At 49.7% G+C, this 22,997-nt stretch overlaps 1 protein-coding gene across 1 annotated transcript in view; it reads right to left on the reverse strand.

Moving 5' to 3' along the window:
- The window catches only part of LOC137362157 (calpain-1 catalytic subunit-like), a gene marked incomplete at its 3' end in the record, with an annotated part of 112,228 nt that overhangs the window by 23,045 nt on the left and 66,186 nt on the right, over nucleotides 1-22,997 (reverse strand). The window contains exons 8-9 of the mRNA XM_068026642.1: nucleotides 6,437-6,605; nucleotides 5,807-5,890 (exon numbers count right to left, since the gene is read on the reverse strand). Of these exons, the coding sequence (XP_067882743.1) occupies nucleotides 5,807-5,890; nucleotides 6,437-6,605 (253 nt within the window). The remainder of the gene's footprint in view (nucleotides 1-5,806; nucleotides 5,891-6,436; nucleotides 6,606-22,997) is intronic.

Raw genomic sequence — 22,997 nt, forward strand, 5'->3', positions numbered from 1 at the left:
AAATCTCACACAGGGAAGGTGAGGTACACAAGGACACTGAAAATCAGACCCGAGGAATGGCAGAAACATCCAACAGGAATAGACTCACGAGGTCAGAGGTTAGGTGACTCCGTTCAGGAGATTAAGGTGGAGATGCCAATAACGCCACCAGAATTCTGAACTTTACAGACCAGGAAAATACTCAGTTTCAACTTAAACTTAATTTCCTTTTGTTTTCGGCGGAGACCAGGGGGCTGCTGGGTAAGTAAATCCCTATATATTTGGGCCGTTTCTGAACCCGAGACACTACACCTGTATTGTCTCCCACCCGCCCTCCTCCTCTAACCAAAAAAAAGGACTCGGTGGTGTGTAGATAAGGTAAGGCTTTTTCTATTTCTCTTTTTGTTTTATCGTGTGATTAGTTAAAAACTTTTCGTTCCTTTTTCATTTAACTAAGTTTAAGCTTAAGATTAAAAATGGCAGGAGATCTCAGACCCGTGACATGCTCCTCTTGCTCAATGTGGGAGCTCAGGGACATGGCTGATGTCCCTGACTCCTTCACGTGCAGGAAGTGTGTCCAGCTGCAGCTCTTGTTAGACCACATGACGGCTCTGGAGCTGCGGATGGACTCACTTTGGAGCATCCGCGATGCTGAGGAGGTCGTGGATAGCACGTTTAGTGAATTGGTCACACCGCAGATTAGGATTGCTGAGGGAGAAAGGGAATGGGTGACCAAAAGGCAGAGAAAGAGCAGGAAGGCAGCGCAGGTGTCCCCTGCGGTGATCTCCCTCCACAACAGGTATACCGTTTTGGATACTGCTGAGGGAGATGGCTCACCCGGGGAAGGCAGCAGTAGCCAGGTTCATGGCACCGTGGCTGGCTCTGCTGTTCGGAAGGGCGGGAAAAAGAGTGGAAGGGCTATAGTCATAGGGGATTCGATTGTAAGGGGAGTAGATAGGCGGTTCTGTGGTCGAAAACGAGACTCCCGAATGGTATGTTGCCTCCCAGGTGCACGGGTCAGGGATGTCTCAGATCAGCTGCAGAACATTCTGAAGGGGGAGGGTGAACAGCCAGTTGTCATTGTGCACATAGGCACCAATGATATAGGTAAAAAACGGGATGAGGTCCTACAAGCAGAATTTAGGGAGTTAGGAGCCAAGTTAAAAAGTAGGACCTCAGAGGTAGTAATCTCCGGATTGCTACCAGTGCCACGTGATAGTCAGAGTAGAAATGAAAGAATAGTCAGGATGAATGCGTGGCTTGAGAGATGGTGCAGGAGGGAGGGGTTCAGATTTTTGGGACATTGGGACCGGTTCTGGGGGAGGTGGGACGATTACAAATTGGACGGTCTACACCTGGGCCGGACTGGAACCAATGTCCTTGGGGGTGCTTTTGCTAACGCTGTTGGGGAGGGTTTAAACTAATGTGGCAGGGGGATGGGAACCAAATGAGGAGGTCAGTGGACAGTAAGGAGGTAGTAACTAAAGCCTGTAAGGAACTAGATAATGAAGTTAGAGTGACTAAGGGAAAGAGCAGGCAGGGAGCAGATGATGAACTCAAAGGGACTGGTGGTCTGAGGTGCATTTGTTTTAATGCAAGAAGTGTAATAGGTAAGGCAGATGAACTTAGGGCTTGGATTAGTACCTGGGAGTATGATGTTATTGCTATTACTGAGACTTGGTTGAGGGAAGGGCATGATTGGCAACTAAATATCCCAGGATATCGATGCTTCAGGCGGGATAGAGAGGGAGGTAAAAGGGGTGGAGGAGTTGCATTACTGGTCAAAGAGGATATCACAGCTGTGCTGAAGGAAGGCACTATGGAGGACTCGAGCAGTGAGGCAATATGGACAGAACTCAGAAATAGGAAGGGTGCGGTAACAATGTTGGGGCTGTACTACAGGCCTCCCAACAGCGAGCGTGAGATAGAGGTACAAATATGTAAACAGATTATGGAAAGATGTAGGAGCAACAGGGTGGTGGTGATAGGAGATTTTAATTTTCCCAACATTGACTGGGATTCACTTAGTGTTAGAGGTCTAGATGGAGCAGAATTTGTAAGGAGCATCCAGGAGGTTTTCTAGAGCAGTATGTAAATAGTCCTTAAAGAAGTTCTGCTCTTCTCTCCGACGGGATTTTCGTTTGATTCTTTTACCTTGTTCACCTTCATTGCTTTCTATTTCCCTCCTGGTGTTTGATAAAGTATCTACCAAAACTCGTTTTCACAGCCACATCTCCTTCCTCAGTGACTGTCTCCAGCTCCGACTGATTCCACGTGGATTCCAACTGCAGTTTCACCCAACATGTTTTGAAACCACCCAGGATCACAGGTATCTCCGAGAAATACAACGTTCCTCGGACTGCTACTCTCGCCGCATCCTGAGATCTACACTCAGTGCTATGCGCCGCCATATGCACACACTGGACCTCTCTCTCCAGCAGCACCGTCTCACCTTATCTCAAATCTGTTCTACTCCGCAGTTTCATTTCATCTTACGTCTCATCTGATGCATTAACAAAAAACTTCTTCTCTTCCTTTCAGGTGTTAAGGAACGCAAGCTCCAGCAGCTGATGGGGACTAATGCCCCTCCAGATCCTCCTTCCGCTTCACTTCCCTCTGACCCCACCCCTTCTGATCTGACCCCTTGCTGTGTATTCACTATACCCTCTGACCTCCCCCTCTCTGATGCTGAGCGTTCTGTACTCAGCAAAGGTCTCAGTTTTATCCCCTTACGTCCCCACCTCAATGAATTTCGCGCTCGGCATGACGTTGAGCTCTTCTTCCGTCGCCTCCGCCTCCGGGCTCACTTCTTTGACCAGGAGTCCTCCCCACAACCAGCAGACCCATTCACCCGCCTCCAGCATTCTCCCTCTACCTGGACCCCTCACCCTGGCCTCTTACCCGCTCTTGATCTCTTCATTGAAAACTGTCGGCGAGACATTGGTCATCTCAATTTCTCTGCCCCCCTCACTCACTCTAACCTGTCCCCCTCTGAACTTGAGGCACTCCGTTCTCTCAGGTCCAACCCCGACATGGTCATCAAACCTGCAGACAAGGGTGGTGCTGTTGTTGTATGGCGTACCGACCTCTACCTTGCAGAAGCTCAACGCCAACTCACAGACACCTCTTCCTACCTCCCTCTGGACCATGACCCCACCACCGAACATCAAGCCACCGTCCAAAGGACTGTCACTGACCTCATCTCCTCTGGAGATCTTCCCTCTACAGCTTCCAACCTCATAGTCCCGCAACCCCGGACAGCCCGCTTCTACCTCCTTCCCAAAATCCGCAAACGGGACTGTCCCGGCAGACCCATTGTGTCAGCCTGCTCCTGCCCAACTGAACTTACTTCTTCCTATCTAGACTCTATCTTTTCTCTGCTGGTCCAGTCTCTTCCCACCTACATCCGTGACTCTTCTGACGCCCTACGTCATTTTGACAATTTCCAGTTTCCTGGTCCCAACCGCCTCCTCTTCACTATGGACGTCCAATCGCTCTACACCTCCATCCCCCACCAGGATGGTTTGAGGGCTCTCCGCTTCTTCCTGGAACAGAGGCCCAACCAGTCCCCATCCACCAACACCCTCCTCCGCCTGGCTGAACTTGTTCTCACATTGAACAACTTCTCCTTCAACTCCATGCATTTCCTTCAAGTAAAAGGTGTCGCTATGGGTACCCGCATGGGTCCTAGTTATGCCTGTCTTTTTGTGGGATATGTCGAGCATTCTTTGTTCCAGTCCTACTCGGGCCCCCTCTCCCAACTCTTTTTCCGGTACATTGATGACTGTATCGGTGCCGTTTCCTGCTCCCTCCCCGAACTAGAAAACTTTATCAACTTTGCTTCCAATTTCCACCCTTCTCTCACCTTTACATAGTCCATCTCTGACACTTCCCTTCCCTTCCTCGACTTCTCTGTCTCCATCTCTGGGGATAGGTTGTCTACCAATATCCATTATAAGCCCACTGACTCCCACAGCTACCTCGACTACACTTCTTCACACCCTACCTCCTGTAAGGACTCCATTCCATTCTTCCAGTTTCTCCGTCTCCGACGCATCTGCTCTGATGATGCTACCTTCCATGACGGTGCTTCTGATATGACCTCCTTTTTCCTCAACCGAGGATTTCCCCCCACTGTGGTTGACAGGGCCCTCAACCGTGTCCGACCCATTCCCCGCACCTCTACCCTCACCCCTTCCCCTCCCTCCCAGAACCGTGACAGGGTTCCCCTTGTCCTCACTTTTCATCCCACCAGCCTCCATATCCAAAGGATCATCCTCCACCATTTTCGCCACCTCCAGCGTGATGCCACTACCAGTCGCATCTTCCCCTCCCTTCCCCTGTCAGCATTCCGAAGGGATCGTTCCCTCCGCGACACCCTGGTCCACTCCTCCATTACCCCCACCACCTCGTCCCCGTCCCAGGGCACCTTCCCCTGCAATCGCAGGAGGTGTAATACCTGCCCATTTACCTCCTCTCTCCTCACTATCCCAGGCCCCAAACACTCCTTTCAGGTGAAGCAGCGATTTACTTGTACTTCTTTCAATGTAGTATACTGTATTCGCTGCTCACAGTGTGGTCTCCTCTACATTGGGGAGACCAAGCGCAGACTGGGTGACCGCTTTGCGGAACATCTCCGCTCAGTCCGCAAGCAGGACCCTGAGCTTCCGGTTGCTTGCCATTTCAACACTCCCCCCTGCTCACATCTCTGTCCTGGGATTGCTGCAGTGTTCCAGTGAACATCAACGCAAGCTCGAGGAACAGCATCTCATCTACCGATTAGGCACACTACAGCCTGCCGGACTGAACATTGAGTTCAATAATTTCAGAGCATGACAGCCCCCCACTTTACTTTTATTTTTAGTCATTTTTAGTTATTTTTTCTTCCTTTTTTTTGCATTCCTTTTTACATTTTTTGCATTTATTTCATTTCATCTTAGTTTGTTCAGTTTGCTCACCCACTGTTTTTTTCAGGTTGTTTTTCTTCAGGTTTGCACTTGCTGATGTTCTATATTCAGTATATTCACACCTAATCTGTACTAATGCTTTGTCTTTCAACACACCATTAACATATTGTTTGCCTTTGCTCTGTGACCTTTTGGTCAGCTATGTGGCCTGGTCCAATCTACACCTTCTCCTTTGTTATCTCTTGCCCAACCCCCACCTCACTTGTTTATAATCTGTGACTTTTCTAATATTTGTCAGTTCCGAAGAAGGGTCACTGACCCGAAACGTTAACTCTGCTTCTCTTTCCACAGATGCTGCCAGACCTGCTGAGTGAATCCAGCATTTCTTGTTTTTGTTCCACACACACTGACTCTCACTGGGGGACAGTTCCACACACACTGACTCTCACTGGGGTACAGTTTCACACACACTGACTCTCACTGGGGTACAGTTTCACACACACTGACTCTCACTGGGTGACAGTTCCACACACACTGACTCTCACTGGGTGACAGTTCCACACACACTGACTCTCACTGGGGTACAGTTCCACACACACTGACTGTCACTGGGGGACAGTTCCACACACACTGACTCTCACTGGGGTACAGTTCCACACACACTGACTCTCACTGGGGTACAGTTCCACACACACTGACTCTCACTGGGGGACAGTTCCACACACACTGACTCTCACTGGGGGACAGTTCCACACACACTGACTCTCACTGGGGTACAGTTCCACACATATCATTATCCACAAGTTCGAAACTTCCTCTGATATATTCCTGTCTACTGGTGTCTATGGTGAGCTCACCAAGACATGGAGAACCTCAGCCGATGGCGGCAGTGAGCTGAGAGGCAAGGATCGTCTACTCACCTCTTTGACCCCTGTCACTGAGTAGGCATGACCTTTGACTAGCTTCTTAAAGGTTACAGCTTCCATGTCAAATGCACTGGTGATCTGGAACAGAACGGACAGTGAGTCAGAACCTCCTCCCAAACCCATTACATGATCCAGAGACTGGCCGAGCTGGATCTCCCACTGCCCAGCGCACACACTTGGGGTCAAAGGTGGATCTCGCCTCCAGCTCAAAATTGCACTATGCCACTGTGGACCTGTGAGTGATGAACAGAAAATGACAGGGTCAGGAGGGGCACAGACAGGAAGGAGGGCAGGATAGCGAGGGGGGTGCTATTCCCCAAAGGGTGTGAGGATCACAAGAGGAAGCGAGGGCCATGAAGGGGCGGGGGCAAGGATGGCAAGGGAGTGTGGGGACCGCGAGAGAAGGGGTGGTGACAACCTGGAAGGGGGCAGGGTCTGTGAGAATGGGGTGTGTGGGGAACCTGAGAGGCTGCAGGGGGCAGCGAACTCAGGTGAGTGGTGAGTGAAGTGAGGAGGTGGTGGGGAGGGGGGAGTTCAGCGAGCGGGGGTGGGGATTGTGACAAAGACGGAGAGGCTAGAGCCTGGTGTTGAGTTCCCTCCACCCCTACCCAGGGCCCTACTTACATCAATGGAGCAGCCCAGCAGTGAGCCTCTCTCCACTGCCTTCATGATGATGGTGTAGAGGTCACGGGGAGCCTTAGACAGATCGTACATCTCAGCCACACCCCCAGTGAAGTCCTCAAACCCCTCGGTGGTACTGCCCCCAGACAGGGCCTCGTATGATCCATTGAGCCTGTGGAGGGACAGCAGTGAGACCATTATCAGTAGGAAAGTACTGTCCGGCAAACAGGATTGAGCAGCTGAAAGACCTTTTTTTATTCATTCATGGGATGTGGGCGTTGCTGGCCAGGCCAGCATTTATTGCCCATCCCTAATTACCCTTGAGAAGGTGGTGGTGAGCTGCCTTCTTGAACCACTGCAGTCCATGTGGGGTAGGTACACCCACAGTGCTGTTAGGAAGGGAGTTCCAGGATTTTGACCCAGCGACTGTGAAGGAACGGTGATATAGTTCCAAGTCAGGTTGGTGTGTGACTTGGAGGGGAACTTGCAGGTGGTGGTGTTCCCATGTATTTGCTGCCCTTGTCCTTCTAGTTGGTAGAGGTCGTGGGTTTGGAAGGTGCTGTCGAAGGAGCCTTGGTGCATTGCTGCAGTGCATCTTGTAGATGGTACACACTGCTGCCACTGTGTGTCGGTGGTGGAGGGAGTGAATGTTTGTAGATGGGGTGTCAATCAAGCGGGCTGCTTTGTTACTCGCTGCAGGATTCCTAGCCTGGATATTGTCCAGGTCTTGCTGCATTTCTACACGGACTGCTTCAGTATCTGAGGAGTCATGAATGGTGCTGAACATTGTGCAATCATCAGCGAACATCCCCACTTCTGACTTTATGATTGAAGGAAGGTCATTGATGAAGTAGCTGAAGATGGTTGGGCCGAGGACACTACCTTGAGGAACTCCTGCAGTGATGTCCTGGAGCTCAGATGATTGACCTCCAACAACCACAACCATCTTCCTTTGTGCTGGGATAACTCCAACCAGCGGAGGGTTTTCCCCCTGATTCTGAAAGGGTTAATCTTGAGTGTGTGTAAATACCTCCGACCATGATTTTGTAAGAGATCACATGTGAGAGAGACTCCAGAATAGATGCAGTGTGGTTTTTGGAGGAGTAACACAGGCCAGTGTGGAGTGTAAATAGTTATAATATAAAAAAATTAATGTTTAACTACTACAGACGAAGAATCTCTCTAGCTAGACTAACTAAGGTGGCAGCATACCCAACCAACATATAACAGTACCGACCTGTACCACAACCTCTGGTTCACTTCCTTCCACCTGCAGAATATTCTGCACCCCCTCCATGACGTCCCTTATCCTGGTATCAGGAAGGTAACACACCATACCGGACTTACAATGACTCACCTTTTCACAATGGTTGCCCATAACCCTTGACTTGACTAAAGTTCAAAACTCTGTCTAACTCAGCCTTGAATATATTCAGTGACCCAGCCTCCACTACTCTCTGGGGAAGAGAATTCCAAAGATTAACTTCCCTCTGAGAGAAGAAATTCTTCCTCATCTCTGTCTTAAAAGGGAGACCCCTTATTCTGAAACTGTGCCCCCAGTTCTAGACTCCCCCACGAGCGGAAACATCCTCTCAGTATTTACCTTGTCAAGTCTCCTCAGAATCTTATATGTTTCAATAAGATCACCTCTCATTCTTCTCAACTCCAATGAGTAAAGACCCAACCTGCTCAACCTTTCCTCATAAAACAAACCCTTCATCCCAGGAATCAGCCCAGTGAACCTTCTCTGATCTGCTTCCAATGCAATTATATCCTTCCTTAAATAAGGAGACTAAAACTGTACACAGTACTCTAGGTGTGGTCTCACCAACACCCTGTACAGTTGGAACAAGACTTCCCTACTTTAATAATCCATTCCACTTGAAATAAAGGCCAATATTTCATTTGCCTTCCTAATTACTTGCTGTACCTGCATGCTGACATTTTGTGATTGATGTACGAGGACACCCAGGTCCCTCTGTCCCGCAGCATTCTGCAGTCTCTCTCCATTTAAATAATAATCTACTTTTTGATTTTTCCCACATTATATTCCATTTTCCACATTTTTGCCCACTCAGTTTCTTTATATCACTTTGCAGATTCTCTGCATCCTCACAACTTGCTTTCCCACTGGGGAGCTGGTGGAGTAGTGGTCATATCACTGGACCAGTAATCCAGAGACCCAGGCCAATGTTCTGGGGACACGGGTTCGAATCCCACCACAGCAGATGGTAAAATCTGAATTCAATTCATAAAAAATCTGGAATTAAAAGCTAATCTAATAGTGACCATGAAACTATCATCGATTGTTGTAAAAACCCATCTGGTTCACTAACGTCCTTTAGGGAAGGAAATCTGCCGTCCTTACCTGGTCTGGCCTACATGTGACTCCAGACCCACAGCAATGTGGTTAACTCTTACATGCCCTCTGAAATGGCCTGGCAAACCACTCAGTTGTAACTAACCGCTAAGAAAAAGTTTAAGAAAATGAATGAAACCGGACAGAGCACTGGACATTGGCACTGGACATTGGCAAACCCTGCCCTGTTGACCCTGCAAACTCCTGCGGCTTGTGTCAAAATTGTGAAGCTTGTCATGGAATCATACCTGACAGACAATGTCCCAGTCACTGCCAACACCATCCCCGGGTATGTCCTGTCCCACCGGCAGGTCAGACCCAGCAGAGGTGGTGGCACAGTGGTATACAGTAGGGAGGGAGTTGCCCTGGGAGTCCTCAACATCGACTCCGGACCCCATGAAGTCTCATGGCATCAGGTCAAACATGGGCAAAGTAACCTCCTACTGATTACCACCTACCGCCCTCCCTCAGCTGATGACTCAGTACTCCTCCATGTTGAACACCACTTGGAGGAAGCACGGAGGGTAGCAAGGGCACAGAATGTACTCTGGGTGGGGGACTTCAATGTCCATCACCAAGAGTGGCTCGGTAGTACCACTACTGACCGAGCTGGACGAGTCCAAAAGGACATAGCTGCTAGACTGGGTCTGCGGCAGGTGGTGAAGGAACCAACAAGAGGGAAAAACATACTTGACCTCGTCCTCACCAGTCTGCCTGCTGCAGATGCTTCTGTCCATGATAGTATTGGTAGGAGTTACCACCGCACAGTCCTTGTGGAGACGAAATCCCGCCTTCACATTGAGGATACCGTCCATCGTGTTGTGTGGCACTATCACCGTGCTAAATGGGATAGATTTTGAACAGATCTAGCAATGCAAAACTGGGCATCCATGAGGCGCTGTGGGCCATCAGCAGCAGCAGAATTGTACTCAACCACAATCTGTAACCTCATGGCCCGGCATATCCCCCACTCTACCATTACCATCAAGCCAGGAGACCAACCCTGGTTCAATGAAGAGTGCAGGAGGGCATGCCAGGAGCAGCACCAGGCATACCTCAAAATGAGGTGTCAACCTGGTGAAGCTACAACACAGGACTACTTTTTCTTTGGCCTCCTTGTCTCGAGACACAATGGGTAAGCGCCTGGAGGTGGTCAGTGGTTTGTGGAGCAGCACCTGGAGTGGCTATAAAGGCCAATTCTAGAGTGACAGACTCTTTCACAGGTGCTACAGATAAAATTTGTTTGTCGGGGCTGTTACACAGTTGGCTCTCTCCTTGCGCTTCTGTTTTTTTTCCTGCCAACTGCTAAGTCTCTTCGACTCGCCACACTTTAGCCCCGACTTTATGGTTGCCCGCCAGCTCTGGCGAACGCTGGCAACTGACTCCCACGACTTGTGATCAATGTCACAGGATTTCATGTCACGTTTGCAGACGTCTTTAAAGTGGAGACATGGATGGCCGGTGGGTCTGATACCAATGACGAGCTCGCTGTACAATGTGTCTTTGGGGATCCTACCATCTTCCATGCGGCTCACATGGCCAAGCCATCTCAAGCTCCGCTGACTCAGTAGTGTGTATAAGCTGGGGATGTTGGCCGCCTCGAGGACTTCTGTGTTGGAGATACGGTCCTGCCACCTGATGCCAAGTATTCTCCGGAGGCAGCGAAGATGGAATGAATTGAGACGTTGCTCTTGGCTGACATACGTTGTCCAGGCCTCGCTGCCTTAGAGCAAGGTACTGAGGACACAGGCCTGATACACTCGGACTTTTGTGTTCCGTGTCAGTGCGCCATTTTCCCACACTCTCTTGGCCAGTCTGGACATAGCAGTGGAAACCTTTCCCATGCGCTTGTTGATTTCTGCATCTAGAGACAGGTTACTGGTGATAGTTGAGCCGAGGTAGGTGAACTCTTGAACCACTTCCAGAGCATGGTTGCCAATACTGATGGATGGAGCATTTCTGACGTCCTGCCCCATGATGTTCGTTTTCTTGAGGCTGATGGTTAGGCCAAATTCATTGCAGGCAGCCGCAAACCTGTCGATGAAACTCTGCAGGCACTCTTCAGTGTGAGATGTTAAAGCAGCATCGTCAGCAAAGAGGAGTTCCCTGATGAGGACTTTCCGTACTTTGGTCTTCGCTCTTAGATGGGCAAGGTTGAACAACCTGCCCCCTGATCTTGTGTGGAGGAAAATTCCTTCTTCAGGACTTGAACACATGTGAAAGCAGCAGGGAGAAGAAAGTCCCAAAAAGTGTGGGTGCGAGAACACAGCCCTGTTTCACGCCACTCAGGATAGGAAAGGGGTCTGATGAGGAGCCACCATGTTGAATTGTGCCTTTCATATTGTCATGGAATGAAGTGATGATACTTAGTAGCTTTGGTGGACATCCAATCTTTTCTAGTAGTCTGAAGAGACCACGTCTGCTGATGAGGTCAAAGGTTTTGGTGAGATCAATGAAAGCAATGTGGAGGGGCATCTGTTGTTCACGGCATTTCTCCTGTATCTGACAAAGGGAGAACAGCATGTCAACGGTCGGTCTCTCTGCACGAAAGCCACACTGTGCCTCAGGGTAGACGCGCTCGGACAGCTTCTGGAGCCTGTTTAGAGCGACTCGAGCAAAGACTTTCCCCACAATGCTGAGCAAGGAGATTCCACGGTAGTTGTTGCAGTCACCGCGGTCACCTTTGTTTTTATAGAGGGTGATGATATTGGCATCGCGCATGTCCTGTGGTACTGCTCCCTCGTCCCAGCACAGGCAAAGCAGTTCATGTAGTGCTGAGAGTATAGCAGGCTTGGCACTCTTGATTATTTCAGGGGTAATGCTGTCCTTCCCAGGGGCTTTTCCGCTGGCTAGAGAATCAATGGAATCACTGAGTTCCGATTTTGTTGGCTGTATGTCCAGCTCATCCATGACTGGTAGAGGCTGGGCTGCATTGAGGGCAGTCTCAGTGACAGCATTCTCCCTGGAGTACAGTTCTAGGTAGTGCTCAACCCAGCGGTCCATTTGCTTGCATTGGTCAGTGATTATGTCCCCTGATTTAGATTTGAGGGGGGCCATCTTCTTGATGGTTGGCCCAAGAGCTCTCTTCATGCCATCATACATTCCTCTGATGTTTCCAGTGTCTGAGGCCAGCTGAATATGACTGCATAGGAGTTGCCAGTAGTCGTTTGCGCAGCACCTGGCTGTTCTTTGTGCAGTGCTTCTGGCTGCTTTAAGTGCTGCGGATGTTAACTCGCTGGGGGCTTTCTTGTCGTTCAACAGTGCAATGCGCTTAGCGGCTATGACAGGTTCCAACTCTTCATTATGAGATTGAAACCAGTCTGCATTTCTCTTCGCACGTTTGTCATAGGTGGTCAAAGCTGACTCATAGATGGCGTCTCTGATGTGGGCCCACTTGGTCTCAGCATCCCCTGTGGGAGTGTTTTGAAGGGCTGTTACAAGTGAATTTAGAAATTTTTGTAACAGCTGTGGGTGAGAAATTCTGCTCGTGTTGATGCGCGGGTGGCCCTTCTGCTTGGAATGATGCAACTTCTTTGGTCTGAGTCTAACCTTGCTGCACACCAGGGAGTGGTCGGTGTCACAGTCCGCACTGTGGAAGCTGCGTGTGATTTGAACACTGTTTAAGGAGGCTCGCCTTGTGACGATGAGGTCTAGCTGGTGCCAACGACGTGATCTTGGGTGCCTCCATGAAACCTGGTGACAGGGTTTAGTGTGAAAGAACGAGTTGGTGATGCAGAGGTTATGATAGGTACACAACTCAAGCAGTCTCTGTCCATTCTCATTCATCCTTCCAACGCCATAGCGCCCAAGACAGGAGGGCCATGAGTCATGGTCGGCCCCAACCCTGGCATTAAAGTCCCCCAGCAGGAATAGGTGTTCGGTGTTGGGGATGCTGCTAATGATGTTATGGAGTTGTTCATAGAACTGGTCTTTAGCTTCAGGTGCGGAGCAGAGTGTTGGAGCATAGATGCTGAGAAGGTGTACTGGACCAGAGGTGGTGAGCAGTCGGATGGACAGTATGCGTTCCGAGCCATTTGAGGGAGGCTCTATCATGCTGAGCAAGGAGTTTCTGATGGCGAAGCCCACTCCATGCTGTCTTGGTTCTTCAGGATCCCTGCCCTTCCAGAAGAAGGTGTAGTCTTGCTCTGCTAGAGATCCACTCGCGGGAAGGTGAGTCTCCTGAAGTGCTGCAATGTCTACATTGAGTCTACTGAGCTTGTTGTTAATGATGGCGGTCTTCCGAGAATCGTTGATTTGTGTAAGGTCTTCCGACAGGCCAGGACACATAGTTCTGACGTTCCAACTTGCAAAGCGAAGGGCTGGTACCTTCTTTCCTTTTTTGGTTGTGCTGTTTGGTGCGGTGTTGCAGTCCACCTTTCGGGCAATGACCCTGAGCTCCAAGCACCAATTGAAGCAGGTAGACTGTGGCAGGACAGAACCTTATTGACCAGGGGCTGCCCGGTTTGAGGTGGGCAGTAGCTGTCCAGTGAGGTGCAATGACCTCTCCCACTGACAAAGGCCACCCGTGGTGCCCAATCTCTACGCCAATTGAGCTGGACTTATAACCTGTAACTGCTGCCTTCCGTGTTGTGTCAGTCGCTGTGAGGCAACTGTGGAGTGACCTCTCCATGGTGCATGCCTGGGCGGATTTATGGAGGTTGAGAGTTGCCCAGTCGTAAAAACCGCCCTCTCGGCCTTCCTGGTGGGGTCCAAAGGAGTGCAGAGCATGACGTTTGGCACCGGTGTGGTTGCAGGAACTGCCGGAAACATGCCAAAGGTGACACATGACCAGCTTCGGGGTTCTGCTCCAGATTTTCTGTCAGGGTTTACTCCCTTAGCCTTGGTCTCTCCCGAGACACCCACAAGGCAGTGGGGTTGTTAGGGCCCCTACACAGGGGTAGCTGGATGCCGGTGGGAGGAGGTGGGGGGGAGGGGATGCGAGGGGGAGGGGTGTGGGGGGAGGGGGTGGCGGGAAGGGGGTGCGAGGGGGAGGGGGTGCAGGGGAGGGGGAGGGGAGTGCGAAGGGGGAGCTGGGAAGGGGTATCTAGGAGCTCGGGGGCTCCGCCCTCGGTACGAGCGGCTGAGCCTCCACCCGATGGCTCAGGAGGAGAACACAGGACTATCTGCGTGCCAAACTGCATCAGCAGCATGTAATAGACAGAGCTAAGCGATCCCATAACCAACGGATCAGATCTAAGCTCTGCAGTCTTGCCACATCCAGCCATGAATGGTGGTGGACAATTAAACAACTAACTGGAGGAGGTGGCTCCACAAATATCCCCATCCTCAATGATGGGGAAGCCCAGCACATCAGTGTGAAAGATAAGGCTGAAGCATTTGCAACAATCTTCAGGTAGAAGTGCCGAGTTGATGATCCATCTCGGCCTCCTCCTGAAGTTCCCAGCAATACAGATGCCAGACTTCAGTCAATTCGATTCACTCCGCATGATATCAAGAAACGACTGAAGGCACTGGATACTGCAAAAGCCACGGGCTCTGACAATATTCCGGCAATAGTACTGAAGACCTGTGCTCCAGAACTTGCCACGCCCCTAGCCAAGCTGTTCCAGTCCAGCTACAACACTGGCATCTACCCTGCAATGTGGAAAATTGCCCAGGTTTGTCCTGTACACAAAAAGCAGGACAAGTCCAACCCGGCCAATTACCCCCATCAATTTACTCTCAATCATCAGTAAAGTGATGGAAGGTGTCATCAACAGTGCCATCAGGCAGCACTTGCTTAGCAATAACCTGCTCAGTGACGCTCAGTTTGGGTTCCACCAGGGCCACTCAGCTCCTGACCTCATTACAGCCTTGGTTCAAACATGGACAAAAGAGCTGAACTCAAGAGGTGAGGTGAGAGTGACTGCCCTTGACATCAAGGCAGCATTTGACAGAGTATGGCATCAAGGAGCCCTAGCAAAACTGAGGTCAATGGGAATCAGGGGGAAAACTCTCCGCTGGTTGGAGTCATACCGAGCACAAAGGAAGATGGTTGTGGTTGTTGGAGGTCAATCATCTGAGCTCCAGGACATCACTGCAGGAGTTCCTCAGGGTAGTGTCCTAGGCCCAACCATCTTTAGCTGCTTCATCAATGACCTTCCTTCAATCATAAGGTCAGAAGTGGGGATGTTCGCTGATGATTACACAATGTTCAGCACCATTCGTGACTCCTCAGATACTGAAACAGTCCGTGTGGAAATGCAGCAAGACCTGGACAATATCCAGGCTTGGGCTGATAAGTGGCAAGGAACATTCACACCACACAAGTGCCAGGCAATGACCACCTCCAACAAGAGAGAATCTAACCATCTCCACTTGACATTCAACGGCCTTACCATCGCTGAATCCCCCACTATCAACATCCTAGGGGTTACCATTGACCAGAAACTGAACTGGAGTAGCCATATAAATACCATGGCTACAAGAGCAGGTCAGAGGCTAGAAATCCTGAGGCGAGTAACTCACCTCCTGTCTCCCCAAAGCCTGTCCACCATCTACAAGGCACAAGTCAGGAGTGTGATGGAATACTCTCCACTTGCCTGGATGGGTGCAGCTCCAACAACACTCAAGAAGCTCGACACCATCCAGGACAAAGCAGCCCGCTTGATTGACACCCCATCCACTAACATTCACTCCCTCCACCACCGACACACAGTGACAGCAGTGTGTACCATCTACAAGATGCACTGCAGCAATGCACCAAGGCTCCTTAGACAGCACCTTCCAAACCCGTGACCTCTACCGACTAGAAGGACAAGGGCAGCAAATACATGGGAACACAACCACCTGCAAGTTCCCGTCCAAGTCACACACCATCCTGACTTGGAACTATATCACCGTTCCTTCACTGTCGCTGTGTCAAAATCCTGGAACTCCCTTCCTAACAGCACTGTGGGTGTACCTACACCACATGGACTGCAGTGGTTCAAGAAGGCAGCTCACCACCACCTTCTCAAGGTTAATTAGGGATGGGCAATAAATGCTGGCCTGGCCAGTGACACCCACATCCCATGAATGAATAAAAAAACCTCTCCTTGTATTGTCAGCAAATGTGGTATCAATACATTCGGTGTCTCATCCAAGTCATTAGTATAGATTATAAGATCAGCAAGAAAGATCCACCCGTGGTTTACTCAGGAAGTTAAAGATAGTATTCGATTAAAAGAAGAGGCTTACATTGCTGTAAAGAATAGTCGCAAGCCTGAGGACTGGGAGTGTTTTAGAAACCAACAAAAGGCCACCAAAAAGTTGATAAAAAAAAGGGAATGAACAGAATGAGAGTGAAGTAGCTGGGAATATAAACACAGATTGTAAGAGTTTTTAAAAGTATATAAAAAGGAGAGTCGCTAACATTGGTCCCTTAGAGGCAGAGACAGGAGAAATTATCATGGGTAATGAGAAAATAGTCCAGACATTGAACAAATATTACATGTCTGTCTTCGGAGTGGGCGACATTAATTACATTCCAGAAACAGAGGGTAAACAAGAGTGAGGAAGTTGAGGGAAATAGTATCAGCAGAGAAAAAATATTGCAGTAACTTAAGGGACTAAAATCCGACAAATCCACGGAGGCTGATGGTCGATATCTTTGGCTTCTAAAAGGGGTAGCTGCAGAAATAGTGGATGCACTGGTTATGTTTTTCCACAATTCCCAAGATTCTAGAACCATCCCAATGGTTTGGAAGTACTTCCACTATTGAAGAAAGGAGGAAGAGAGAAAACAGTCCCGTTAGTCTGACATCAGTCACCAGGAAATTGCTGGAATCTATTATTCAGGAAGTCTTAACAGTGCACTTAGAAAATCATCGTCTGATTTGACAAAGTCAGCATGGCTTTAGAAAGAGGAAATAGTGTTTAACAAATTTATTAGAGTTTTTTAACGGTGTAACAAACAGGGTGGATCAAGGGGAGCCAGTAGATGTAGTATAATAAAAGCAAAATACTGCAGATGCTGGAAATCTGAAATAAAAACAGAAACTACTGGAAATACTCAGCAGGTTTGGTAGCATCTGTCAAGAGAGAAACAAAGTTAGTGTTTCAGGTCAGTGACCTTTCATCAGAAGTGATGTCATATACCTGAATTTCCGAAAAGGCATTCGATAAGATGCCTCACAAAAGGTTAATACACAAGTTGGGGGTAATATAATAGCATAGATAGAGGATTGGTTAACCGACAGGAAGTAGAGAATAGGGAGAAACAGGGCATTTTCAAGTTGGCAGTCTGTAACTAGTAGACTGACGCAAGGATCAGTGCTGGGGCCTCAGCTATTTATACTCAATATGAATGACATGATGTAACAAAGAAGCATATTATCTAAATGGTGAGAGATTGCAGAGCTCTGAGATGTAGAGGGATCTGGGTGTCCTAGTACATGAATCACAAAATGTTAGTACGCAGGTACAGCATGTAATTAGGAAAGTGAATAGAAAGTTATCGTTTATCGCAAGGGGAATTGAATACAAAAGTAGGGAGGTTATACAGGGTATTGGTGAGACCACATCTGGAGTACTGTGTACAGTACTGGTCTCATTATTTAAGGAAGGATGTAAATGCTTTGGAGGCAGTACAGAGAAGGTTTACTAGACTAATATCTGGACTAGGTGGGTTGTCATACGAGGAAAGATTGGACAGGCTAGGCTTGTATCCACTGGAATTCAGAAGAGTAAGAGGTGACTTGATTGAAACATATAAGATCCTGAGGGATCTTGACAGGGTGGATGTGGAAAGGATGTTTCCCCTTGTGGGAGAATCTAGAACTAGGGGTCACTGTTTAAAAATAAGGGGTCGCCCATTTAAGACAGAGATGAGGAGAAATGTTTTCTCTGAGGGTTGAGAGTCTTTGGAATTCTCTTCCTCAAAAGGCAGTGGAAGCAGAGTCTTTGAATATTTTTAAGGCAGAGGTAGATAGATTCTTGATAAGAAAGGGGGTGAAAGGTTATCAGGGGTAGGTGGAAATGTGGAGTAATCAGTTCAGTCATGAACTTATTGAATGGCGGAGCAGGCTCGAGGGGCCGAGTGGCCTACTCCTAATCCTAATTCATTTGCAACTCCTCTGACACTGAAATGGCATTACGATCGCTGAATTCCCCATTAACAACATCCTGGGGATTACCATTAACCAAAAACTGAACTGGAGTAGCCATATAATTACAAGAGCAGGTCAGAGGGTAGGAATCCTGCGGTGAGTAACTCACCTCCTTCCTAACAGCACTGTGGGTCTACCTACCCCACATGGACTGCAGCGGTTCAAGAAGGCAGCTCACCACCACCTTCTCAAGGGTAATTAGGGATGGGCAATAAATGCTGGCCTGGCCAGTGACACCCACATCCCATGATTGAATGAAAAAAAAGATGGCTCATCCTTCATGTAGAGACTTTTTTTGCTCAATGGAATGTTTGGGAGGTGACAACAGGTTCAAGGACTTTGGAGAGTAATGGTTGGTTGGAGATGGAACGGAGTTCACCAAGATGGCAGGGTCAAGGGTTGTTTTTTTTTTGGCCGTAACTTTTGGGGATGTCTCCATCTCCACTCCCTTGAGTTCAAGGGACACAGACATGAACGGATATGATGGAGATCTGGTTCAGTCGTTCCCCATGATATCGGCTCCTAGCTGATAATATAAAATGATTCTTTTATCAGGTTCTGTCCCGCTCTCCTTACAATCTGCTGTTATCACCTCTCTTCTCACAGAAACAGACACTTGACCACACCTTCCTTGCAAACTACCGTCCCATCTCCACCCTTACTTTTCCCTGAACTCCCATGTTTGATTCCCTCCTATCAGTTTCCACCCCTGCGCTGATCAAAGTCACAAATGACATCCTAAGTGCCTGTGACAAAGGTAAACTTTCTCTCCTTGCGCTTCTCAACCTGTCTGCAGCCTATGACAAGGATGTGCACACTATCTTCCTCCAACACTGTTCAGAAAGGATGAGATGAGTACAGAAGTGAGAGATGACCTTGGTTCAGAAACGCAAGATGGAGAATCAGTTCTAATGGAGATAAGGAATAGCAAGGGAAAGAAATCACCTGTGGGGATAGTTTATAGGTTGTCTAACAGTAGCTAGACTGTAGGACAGAGCAGACATGAAGAAATAATGGGAGCTTGCAATAACTGCTGGCGATTTTAATCTTCATACAGATTGGACAATTCAAATTGGCAAAGGCAGCCAGGAATAAAAACAAGAAACGCTGGAAATACTCAGCAGGTCTGGCAGCATCTGTGGAGAGAGAAGCAGAGTTAACGTTTCAGGTCAGTGACCCTTCATCAGAACTGGCAAAGGTTAGAAATGTAAAAGGTTTTAAGCGGGGGTGGGGCAAGAGGTAACAAAAGAGGTGTTGATAGGACAAGGTCACAGAGAATAACTGACCAGAAGGTCATGGAACAAAGGCAAACGGTATGTTAATAGTGTGGTGAAAGTCAAAGTATTAGTACAGAGAGGGTGTTAATAGACTGTAAAGCACAAAGCACTCCAAGCACAAACATTAAAAAAAAAATTCTTAAATAGAAACAGTGGGTAGACACAGTAGAATCAAACTAAACATACTAAAAAACCTAAAATAAAATAACCAAATAAAAAAGAAAAAAAGAAAAAATAACTAAAAATAAAAGTAAAATGGGGGGCTGTCATGCTCTGAAATTATTGAACTCAATGTTCAGTCCGGCAGGCTGTAGTGTGCCTAATCGGTAGATGAGATGCTGTTCCTCGAGCTTGCGTTGATGTTCACTGGAACACTGCAGCAATCCCAGGACAGAGATGTGAGCATGAGAGCAGGGAGAGTGTTGAAATGGCAAGCAACCGGAAGCTCAGGGTCCTGCTTGCGGACTGAGCGGAGCAGTTCCGCAAAGTGGTCACCCAGTCTGCGCTTGGTCTCCCCAATGTAGAGGAGACCACACTGTGAGCAGCGAATACAGTATACTACATTGAAAGAAGTACAAGTAAATCGCTGCTTCACCTGAAAGGAGTGTTTGGGGCCTGGGATAGTGCGGAGAGAGGAGGTAAATGGGCAGATATTACACCTCCTGCGATTGCAGGGGAAGGTGCCATGGGAAGGGGACGAGGTGGTGGGGGTAATGGAGGAGTGGACCAGGGTGTCATGGAGGGAATGATCCCTTCGGAATGCTGACAAGGGAAGGGAGGGGAAGATGCGTTTGGTAGTGGCATCACGCTGGAGGTGGCAGAAATGGCGGAGGATGATCACAAAAATTGGTGGTGTTGTAAATAGTGAGGAGGAAAGCCTTAGATTACAGGACGATATAGCTGGGCTGGTAAGATGGGCAGAGCAGTGGCAAATGGAATTTAATCCTGAGAAGTGTGAGGTGATGCATTTTGGGAGGACTAACAAGGCAAGGGAATATACAATGGATGGTATGACCCTAGGAAGTACAGAGGATCAGAGGGACCTTGGTGTACTTGTCCATAGATCACTGAAGGCAGCAGCACAGGTAGATAAGGTGGTTAGGAAGGCATATGGGATATTTGCCTTTATTAGCCGAGGCATAGAATATAAGAGCAGGGAGGTTATGATGGAGCTGTATAAAACACTAGTTAGGCCACAGCTGGAGTACTGTGTACAGTTCTGGTCACCACACTATAGGAAGGATGTGATTACACTGGAGAGGGTGCAGAGGAGATTCACCAGGATGTTGCCTGGGCTGGAGCATTTCAGCTATGAAGAGAGGCTGAAAAGGCTGGGTTGTTTTCCTTCGAGCAGAGAAGGCTGAGAGGGGACCTGATTGAGGTATACAAAATTATGAGGGGCATTGATAGGTTAGATAGGAAGAAACTTTTTCCCTTCGTGGAGGGGTCAATAACCAGGGGGCATAGATTTAAGGTAAGGGGCAGGAGGTTTGAGGGAAAAAAAATTTCACCCAGAGGGTGGTTGGAATCTGAACGCACTGCCTGAAGGGGTGGTAGAGGCAGGAACCTTCAACATTTAAGAAGTATTTAGATGAGCACTTGAAACGTCATAGAAAACGTCAAGGATATGGGCCCAATTGCTGGAAAATGGGATTAGAACAGTTGGGTGCTGGATGGCCAGCACAGACATGATGGGCCGAAATACCTGTTTCTGTGCTGTATAACTCTATGAATCTGTGATCCTTTGGATCTGGAGGCTGGTGGGGTGGAAAGTGAGGACAAGGGGAATCCTGTCGCGGTTCTGGGAGGGAGGGGAAGGGATGAAGGTAGAGGTGCAGGAAATGGGCCACACACGGAAGCCTGGAAGATAGGTTCATAGAGTGTATGCAAGATAATTTCTTAGAGCAGTACGTTCTAGAGTCAACCAGGGAGCAGGTTATTTTAGACCTGGTATTGTACAATGAGATAGGATTAATTAAAGACCTCATCGTAAAAGGAGCCTCTAGGCAAGAGTGATCATAATATGACAGAATTTCACATTCAGTTTGAGGTTGAGAAACGTGGGTCTAAGGCTAGTGTCTTAGACTTAAATAAAGGCAATTACGAGGTTATGAAGACAGAGTTAACTAAAGTGGACTGGGAAAATAGGTTAAAAGGTACGACAGTAGAGAAGCAGCGACAGACATTTCAGGGGATATTTCACAATTCACAACAAACATATATTCCATTGAGAAAGAAAGACTCTGTGAGAAGGATGCACTATCCGTAGCTAACTAAGAAAGTAAGGATAGTATAAAATTGAAAAGGGAATGGGAAGAGGGGAATGGGAAGGGGGGAAAGGGGAAGGGGAGAGGGAATGGGAAGGAAGGAAAAGGGAAATGGGGAGAGGGGCGGGTCAAGAGTGTAGGGATCAAGAGGGTGGGTCAAGGGGGAAGGGGAGAAAGGGAGAGAATAGGGGAAAAGGTGTAAGGAGGAGGAGGAGAGGGGAAAGGGTGAGAATGAGAGGGGTGAGGAGGAGGAGGAGGGGGTGAGGAGGAGGAGGAGGAGGTGAGGAGGAGGGGGGGTGAGGAGGAGGAGGAGGAGGAGGGGGGGGTGAGGAGGAGGAGGAGGGGGGTGAGGTGGAGGAGGAGGGGTGAGGAGGAAGAGGAGGGGGGGTGAGGAGGAGAGGAGGAGGGCGGTTGAGGTGGAGAGGGAGAGGGGGTGAGGAGGAGGAGGGGGGTGAGGTGAAGGAGGGGGTGAGATGGTGGAGGAGGAGGAGGGGGTGAGATGGTGGAGGAGGAGGAGGGGGTGAGATGGTGGAGGGAGGAGGAGGGGGTGAGATGGTGGAGGAGGAGGAGGGGGGTGAGATGGTGGAGGAGGAGGAGGGGGGTGAGATGGGTGGAGGAGGAGGAGGGGGTGAGATGGTGGAGGAGAGGAGGGGGTGAGATGGTGGAGGAGGAGGAGGGGGTGAGATGGTGGAGGAGGAGGGGGTGAGATGGTGGAGGAGGAGGGGGGTGAGATGGTGGAGGAGGAGGGGGTGAGATGGTGGAGGTGGAGGGGGTGAGATGGTGGAGGTGGAGGGGGTGAGATGGTGGAGGAGGAGGGGGAGAAGTGGTGGAGGAGGAGGGGGAGAAGTGGTGGAGGAGGAGGGGGAGAAGTGGTGGAGGAGGGGGTGAGGTGGTGGACGAGGGGTGAGGTGGAGGAGGAGGGGGTGGAGGATGAGGGGTGGAGGTGGAGGAGGGTGGAGGTGGAGGTGGAGGAGGGTGGGGTGAGGTGGAAGAGGGGGGTGAGGTGGAGGAGGTGGAGAAGGAGGGGGAGGAGGAGGGGGGGGGTGAGGAGGTGGAGGAGGAGGGGGAGAGGTGGTGAGGAGGTGGGGTGAGATGGTGGTGGAGGAGGGGTGTGGAGGAGGGGTGAGAGAGGGTGTGAGGTGGAGGAGGGGGGAGGTGGAGGAGGGGGGGTGAGGTGGAGGAGGTGGTGGGGTGAGGTGGAGGAGGTGAGAGGAGGGGGGGGTGAGGTGAGGAGGCGGGGGTGAGGTGGTGGAGAGAGGGGTGAGGTGGAGGAGGAGGGGGTGAGGTGGTGGAGGAGGAGGGGGTGAGGTGGTGGAGGAGGAGGGGGTGAGGTGGTGGTGGAGGAGGGGGTGAGGTGGTGGTGGAGGAGGGGTGAGGTGGTGGTGAGGAGGGGGTGAGTGGTGGAGGAGGAGGGGTGAGGTGGTGGAGGAGGAGGGGGTGAGGTGGTGGAGGAGGAGGGGGGTGAGGTGGTGGAGGAGGAGGGGGTGAGGTGGTGGGGAGGAGGAGGGGGTGAGGTGGAGGAGGAGGGGGTGAGGAGGAGGGGGGGGTGAGGTGAAGGAGGAGTGGGTGAGA

This window comes from Heterodontus francisci, unplaced genomic scaffold (genome assembly GCF_036365525.1).
Source record: "Heterodontus francisci isolate sHetFra1 unplaced genomic scaffold, sHetFra1.hap1 HAP1_SCAFFOLD_1044, whole genome shotgun sequence".
NCBI classification, from domain to species: Eukaryota; Metazoa; Chordata; class Chondrichthyes; order Heterodontiformes; family Heterodontidae; genus Heterodontus; species Heterodontus francisci.